Raw genomic sequence first — 7,572 nt, forward strand, 5'->3', positions numbered from 1 at the left:
ACACAAAACAAGTTACCAAGTAGACTCAGACTTCAAACTTTCAGTGATGCAAATAGCCACATTTTAAACTCATAAATACTTACTGCCTAAGACAGGATAGTCTACAGAGATAAAAGAACTAATCTTCACTTACACCTGCTTTATCATTCTTTCTCAAAGTATTTTAATTAGAAAGTAGACTCACGTATTAAAAGTAGTTCAGTAGATCACAAAATGATGCTGGAACAAATGGACATTCATAGACAAAAGAAAACAGTTTGGCATTTTCTTAAAAACTAAATATGCAACTAGCTCACCTGGGCATTTATCCCAGAGAAATGAGAAGTTATGCTGACATGAAAACCTGTATGTATGTGTGTGTATGTGTGTGTATATATATATATATATATGTGTGTGTGTGTGTGTGTCTGTATGTATATGTGTGTGTATGTATGTATGTATGTGTGTATATATGGAACAGTTTTATCTATAATAGCCAAAATCTGGAATCAGCCCAGATGTCCTACATCAGGTGAGTAGTTAAATAAACTGCGGTACATACATACCATGGAATAACCACAGAAACTGAAAGAACAATGACAAAAGGACCAAACTATTGGTACATGCAACACCTGTAATGAATCTCCAGCGGATTATGCTGAGCAAAAAGCCATTTCAAAATGTCACATATTATCTGGTTCCATATATATAACATTTTTGAAATGATAACATTTTAGAAATGGAAGGCAAATTAGTGGTTTCTGGGGGTTAGGGAGGAGAGAAGGAAGGAGAATGAGGGAAGTAGGGTTAGTGTAGTTATAAAAGGGCAACGTGAGAGATCCCTGTGCTGATAGGGCTGTTCAATATCTTGACTGTGGTGGTGGATATGCAAACCTACACAGGTGATAAAATTGTACAGGATTTAAAACACATACACACATAAAATGAGTACAAGTAAAACTGGGGAAATATGAATAAAACTGGTGGACTGGATCAATATCAAAAATATTATTATATTATATTGTTGTTGTTGTTGTTATGTGCCGTCGAGTCGGCCCCGACTCATAGCGACCCCTCCTTGGGTTTCCGAGGCAGTATCACTACGGAAGTAGGATTGCCCAACCTTCCTTCCGAGGAGTGGCTGGTGGGTTTGAACCGCCAGCCTTCTGGTGAGCAGTCAAGTGCCTTAGCCACTATGCTACCAGAGCTCCCATAGTTCTATAAATTATTAACACTGGGAGAAATTGGGCAAAGTAGGATAAGGGATATTCCTGTATTATTTCTTACAACTGCATGTTAATCTATAATTATCTCAATAAAAATTTCAATTTGAAAAAAAAAAAAAGAGTAGGATTTTGAGATTTAACCAAGGCAGGAATTCTCATATTTTTTCTTCGTCATGGTATACCTAATAATGGAAGATAAAACCAAACTTGCCCGCCCTTCTGAAACTTCAGCATGTCTCACAAGTCTCATACTTGCATAATTTGTATAATTTCTAATTCTCCTCCATAATACTATGCTGTTTTAATAGCACTATATGGTATATATGTCCTGTGGCCCTGCCTATATCCCAGTGCAATATCTCATATTCCTGAGGGTATGTAGACTACAATTAAAAAAAAACACAAAATACTGGCTTCTAGCTTTCATTTATTGCTAAATAAATACACATTTTAGAAGGTAACAATTTCAGCTGTTTCATATTTCATATTTTAATTGCTCTCAAAAAAAGTTGTCACAAGGGGCTAGGTTGTGGTCACTGCTTGGTCACAGCCAGCTACCCAGAGCGACCAAGTAGTTGATCCTGAGGGCTTGGGACCATGGTCACAGGGAACATCAAGCTCAATTGGCATAACATACTATAAAAAACATTGTTCCACCTCCTACTTTGGTTAGTAGCAACTGGGATCTTAAAAGCTAGCAAGCGGCCATCTAGATGCAACGATGGGTCTCTCCTCATCAAGAGCAAAGAAGAAAGAAGAAAACCAAAATTAATGGAAACAATCAGTCCTCACGACTGGTACACCATCCGATCTGCAACCTATACAACTATGAGAGCAGAAGAACTAGATGGTGCCCAGCTACCACTGTCATCCACGTGGAAGGGATGTAGGAGATCCTGGATAGAGAGGGAGAACAATGTGGAACAAAACTCAAAATCATTTGGAGGGAAAAAAAAAAAAGATGGTTGGGACCAGGTTTGCTGGTCCAATGGAGCCTGGTGGAACCACTGAGACTATGGCCCCTAGCTGCTCTTCAGGTCTGGAATTGAACCCCCACCTGTGGTTTCCAGCCAAACAAAGTACAGGCATGTGAGTTAAATATTTACCTCAAGTAGACACATGCCCTGGAGAGAACAATCATGGGAGAAGGAAGGACTGCTTATGCACAGGGAGACAGCTCAGGGGGCAGGAGAGTACGGAGGGATGGACACTGGGAAGTGGTAACTATGGGGAGGAAGTGGGAGGGGAGCTGTTGCATTGTGGTAAACTGTGGTCAATGACATGAGACAAAGTATATGTGAACTGCTGTATGGAAAGTGAATTTGCTCTGTAAATCTTCACCGAAATCACACATAAAAAAAAAAAAAGTTGTCACAGATGAAACAGACCTAAAATGTATACCTATACATTTTTAAAGTGTATTAAGGTTCATCTAGTTAAGTAATTTTTTTTAAGCAGATGAGTCTATTTCCAGACAAAATCTTATGCGGAATTCTAATTAAAAAAAGTTAGACGAGAGGTGCTACTTTCTGAAAAGTTCAATTACCTTATTAACCAAGCTTCCCTCGCACCGTAACAGCAGCCCCCAAGATATCCTACAGATTTACTAAATACAAGTTTTAAAGCCACTGATCTAGTTCATCCCTTCTGATTTACAGGGAATGGGCCAGGGAAGCTAAGTGACTTGCTCTACCATGTATGGCTGCTTGATTAAAAACAAAAAAAATGCTGAGATATTTTTCATCCACATTTCCTGACATCTATTCAGGTCTGCTTTTATCACTATACCATGACATCTCTAATTATAGTTAGTTTGGGACACAGGATGCACACATGAAATTTTCATGATTTTGGCAGCTTTTGTGCTACTAATTTGTGGCACAGTGAATTAGTAGATATGGCTTTTCTAGCCATAGTTTTTTTAACTCCCACCAGAATACTGCGTGGGGCCGTGCAAATAAGGTGTATAGAACTCTGATATTGGGATTGGTTAGTTTTGTTACTCTGCCAGGATTAAAATGAGCCCTCCTTGAGGCAGAGAGGGGATCTCACTGCCATCAAGAGAGAAGAACTGGAGGTAGAGTGGAGTACATCCTTGGACCTGAGGTCCCTGTGCTGGACCTCCTTGGCAGAGACGCCTAGCAGAGAGAGTTACCCAACAAACAGAGACACCTGGCAGAGAGAAGGTAGCAGTGGAAGTAAGAGGCATGAGACAGAACAGCAGGCTTACCTGGCCAACAGAGCAAGAAAGCTGAATGCCCTTGGCCAGGAGACGTGCTGATGAAGTAGGGTCACCTAGGTGTACTGTCAGCAGAGCTAAAAGAATTTTGTAACATTTGCCTGAGCAGGACAGAGGCCAGGCTACAGAGGTGCGCCTGAGGGCATAGCAGAGGAGAGACTGTCCTGAATGAAGAACTGCAGTCTGAGAGCATTCCTGAACCTGAGTTGTAGCCTGTTACTTCCCTAATAAACCCCCATAATCATCAGTATTGTCTGCAAGTTCTGTGTGGCCATGCAACAAATTACTGAACCCAACAGAGAAGTAGTAACTGCCATGGGAGGAACAGTTGGTGTCATAATTGGCAAAAAAGGTTGGAGGGTGGCGCCATGAGTGGCCTGACAGGAATAAGCTTTGGGCTGTTGATGGTGATTCTGTCTCCCCCTTGTGAGGTTAGGGGAGGTCAGAAGATGCTGCCCCCAAGTTCTTTTTGTATTGATATATATGCATACTACTTGTCTATGCCTTAAGATAACAATGATGGAAGAATAATTTTTTTTAATTAACAAACATTACTGAAGGACACCCTGGGGCATGCCTGTAATGGAAAATATGAACTCTTAAGACTCCACAGCATTTCTCTACTAGAGTTTGATCTAGACCCTCCTTAGTCCTATCTCTGCTCTTGGAATTCTGCCACTGATTTAACACCTCCTATGCTAGTGCAGACAAGGTAGAAAGGGGTCAGAGTTACAAATGGACAAGGAAAAAATTAAGTGTATTAGTCTGTGAAAAGAAATGAAAAATGACACAGACGTATTTTAGACAGTGTATGACACATTAGATGAAGAGAAAATGGTCTGAGAGGGGCACGGTTAAGAAATTAGAAATAAATGCAAAAAAAAAAAAAGAGAGAGAAATGTTCAAAATATACATGTTAAATATAAAAAGTAAATTTCAGATTAAGTGAATTTCAATTTCATATCATTATTTTAATTCTATAAATAAGGCAGAAAGCCTTCTGCATTGAGTATAAAGTATAAAAACTAAAGCAGTTACCAAGCCTATCAGAAAGATTCTTCTCTAACTTCTCCCACGATGATGTCTGGGACCCTAAAGTTGCTTGTAAATTTTCTATTTGTCGAAGCAATGGTCTTGTTGTTGAAGAAACACTTTGACTCAGTTCTTGGTTTCGATTCTCTGCTTCCTGGAGTCGCTGAACCATAAAATTCTTAAGTCATTACCATTGACAGCAATAAAATACTAACAAACTTAAGCTTTATGAGAGATTTCTAGAAAAAATTAATTCTCCTCAAAATTATTTATTTTATTAACTTGTCTCTAACATTTCAATCCTTACGTTACAATTAAGTTGCATAATAGAGTATATAAGTAAGTGCTTCTTTACAGAGCATTTCTAAAATAAAGATAGCCTTTAATTACCTAAAGGTGAAATGTTAATCCAAACCTCCCAGTAGACATCTCATCCAAATATTTTTAAGTATTTATAAAAGCTGAATGAACAATCTGAGTCATACTTCCTCTTTTTTCCTTATGTATATTCACTGACTGAAAATTTAAAAAATAACACTGGGTACTAATTACTTGCCCCACAGCAATCAAAGAATGATAATAATTAATAAACCAATTATTACAAATGAAGAAACAATGCAGAGTATGAAGAATATAAACAAAACAGGGACATTTTTGCACAATTTGAAAGTACCCACTGTGATTTTATTCCTATAAGCCATAAAAATATAGCAAATTAAAAGCATAATAATCATCTTCTCAATTACATGAATTTTACCACACTGTATCATATTTCATTTATAGCAAAAAAACATACTTCTTGGATTTGTGTTTAGACAAACTGGGACAGTACCTGCTGGAGTTCACTGATATCATGGCGTAAATAATCCTCTTTTCTTGCAGCTGCTTGCTCTGCCCGCTGTAGTGCCAGCCTAAGGTCTCCCACCTACAGGATGAAAAATCACACACTATCAAAAACACTATCAAAGTATTATGTACAATTTGTTAGCTACATACTTCGTCTTGTGTCATTTATTATTCTGTGTAATACTTTGTACTATCCAATAAGCTTTTACATATGATTATTACATATTGCATATATCAACCAATTTCAAAATTATATGTATATATAATACCTTCTTAAGAAAGCACCCTGGGATTCAAAATGTAGTCTCGGCAATGAGCACCACGTTTATTTTTCCCTCTGGCATCTAAGAACTTTAAGAACTAGGTCCAACAGTTTGAATTGAGATTTTTGGAACTCTGAACAGCTCACTGAATCAGACTGCACCAAACACAGAAGAACAGAATTGGAGGAAATGCACAGGGATATTTTTTAGCAAAGAGCTACTGCCGAAAGATGAACGGGCACCGGAGAGGGACCAATGGAAACCTTTCTGGGGCAGTCACTGTCTGCCGGGTGGAGGTGGCCGCCTGAGATCCCCAAGCCAAGAATGAGATCACTTTTAGCAGCTTACCAGCAACCAATACAATATTCCAGCAGGCAGGGGCAGAGACCTGTCTCCAGCAGCTGATTTTGTGGGCAATTTGGGTGGTGAGGGCGCAGCCAGACACGGGCACCATTGCTGAGACTCAGGTGGAGATCTCACTGGTGCGCCAGAAAGGCTACTCCCTCCCCTCCCAGCAGATTACAGAGCGGGCTTGGGTCAGACAGGGAAACACCGTGCTTTTCTTTGCCACGGTTATCAGGACTGCAGGTCACTGGCAGGTACTCCCCCAACTCCACTACAGCTAAAATTGCACACATCTTTGGCGCCGCAGGTGGGCGGTATAGTAGACAAACTCCAGAGCCGACCATTACCGGTTGGGCGGGATTGCGTCACCACCGCAGGAAGACGGGGCACAGAGAGCAAAAAAACCAACGCTGAGCGCGATCCCAGGAATTTTTGCCCTGGAGCTGTGTTTTAGCGCTGTGGGGCCGCAGACGGGGGGCTTTGAGTGTGCATAATATTGGCGGAAATTTGTGACCCTCTAATAATAGGAATCTTTCCTGAGATTGAGCCGTGGTCTTGCAAATAAATACATCATAAGTAAGAGCCTGCACAGGTACACCCCCGAGTCCAACACACCTGAAATTGCGCACATCTTTGGCGCTGCAGGGGGGTGGTAGCACAAACTCCAGAACCAGCCATTGGTGGTCTGGCTGGATTGCGTAAGCAATCCAGGCAGACGGGGCACTGAGAGCAAAAAAAAACCGCAGCTGAGCGGGAACCAGCGAATTTTGCCCTGGAGCCACACTTTGGAGCTATGGGGCTGCGGAGGCGGGGACTTTGAGTGTGCATGAAATTGGCGGAAATTTGTGACCCTGTAACAATAGGAAGTTTTCCTGAGTTTGAGCCGTGGTCTAGCAAATAACTACGTCATAAGTAAGAGCCAGCTCAGGTACACCCCCAAGTCCAACACACCTGAAATTGCGCACATCTCTGGCACTACAAGTGGGCGGTATCACAGACAAACTCCAGAGCCAGCCATAGGCGGTCTGGCTGGATTGCGTCAGCACTGCGGGCAGACAGGGCATGGAGAACAAAGAAACTGCGGCTGAGCCCAGACCCGTGAATTTTGCCTGAGAGCCGCAATTTGGCTCTGTGGGGTCAAGGAGGTGGGGTCTTTGAGTGTGCCTGAAATTGGCAGAAATTTGTGACCCTCTAACAAGAGGAATTTTTCCTGAGGTAGAGCCATGATTTTGCAAATAAATACGAAACCGACCCAAGCAACACCAAGCTTTCATTCTTCTGCTCCCACCTTCTTCGCCAATAATTTCAGTCATTCAATAGAAGAAACCATATTCAGCCAATTACCATAAAACCTCAGGCTGCGAACTCTAAACCCTCTGGACGAAAAACAGAAACACATATCCACACTACACACAGTGATTCCACCATCACAAAGAAAACAGGAGAGTGACCCAACACACCTGAATCAATATTAAGATAAAACACACCAGCTTCACCTTTTCAAAAATATTAAACCATAAAACCAAGACAAAACAAATCAACACATAACCAGCACCTAGAGACAACCTAAAGAGACAACGCTCTACCAGATTCCAAGGGCTTAAGAAGAGGTTCTGCTTTCCAGTAACCCCAAGAACTCTCC

At 41.1% G+C, this 7,572-nt stretch overlaps 1 protein-coding gene across 1 annotated transcript in view; it reads right to left on the reverse strand.

Moving 5' to 3' along the window:
- TMF1 (TATA element modulatory factor 1) overlaps nucleotides 1-7,572 on the reverse strand; it is a 75,472-nt gene that overhangs the window by 8,438 nt on the left and 59,462 nt on the right. The window contains exons 9-10 of the mRNA XM_007946058.2: nucleotides 5,309-5,401; nucleotides 4,483-4,639 (exon numbers count right to left, since the gene is read on the reverse strand). Coding sequence (XP_007944249.1) covers nucleotides 4,483-4,639; nucleotides 5,309-5,401 — 250 coding nt within the window. The remainder of the gene's footprint in view (nucleotides 1-4,482; nucleotides 4,640-5,308; nucleotides 5,402-7,572) is intronic.

This window comes from Orycteropus afer, unplaced genomic scaffold, assembly GCF_000298275.1.
Source record: "Orycteropus afer afer isolate SDZICR_OR568_19922 unplaced genomic scaffold, OryAfe1.0 scaffold00149, whole genome shotgun sequence".
In the NCBI taxonomy this organism is placed as follows: domain Eukaryota; kingdom Metazoa; phylum Chordata; class Mammalia; order Tubulidentata; family Orycteropodidae; genus Orycteropus; species Orycteropus afer.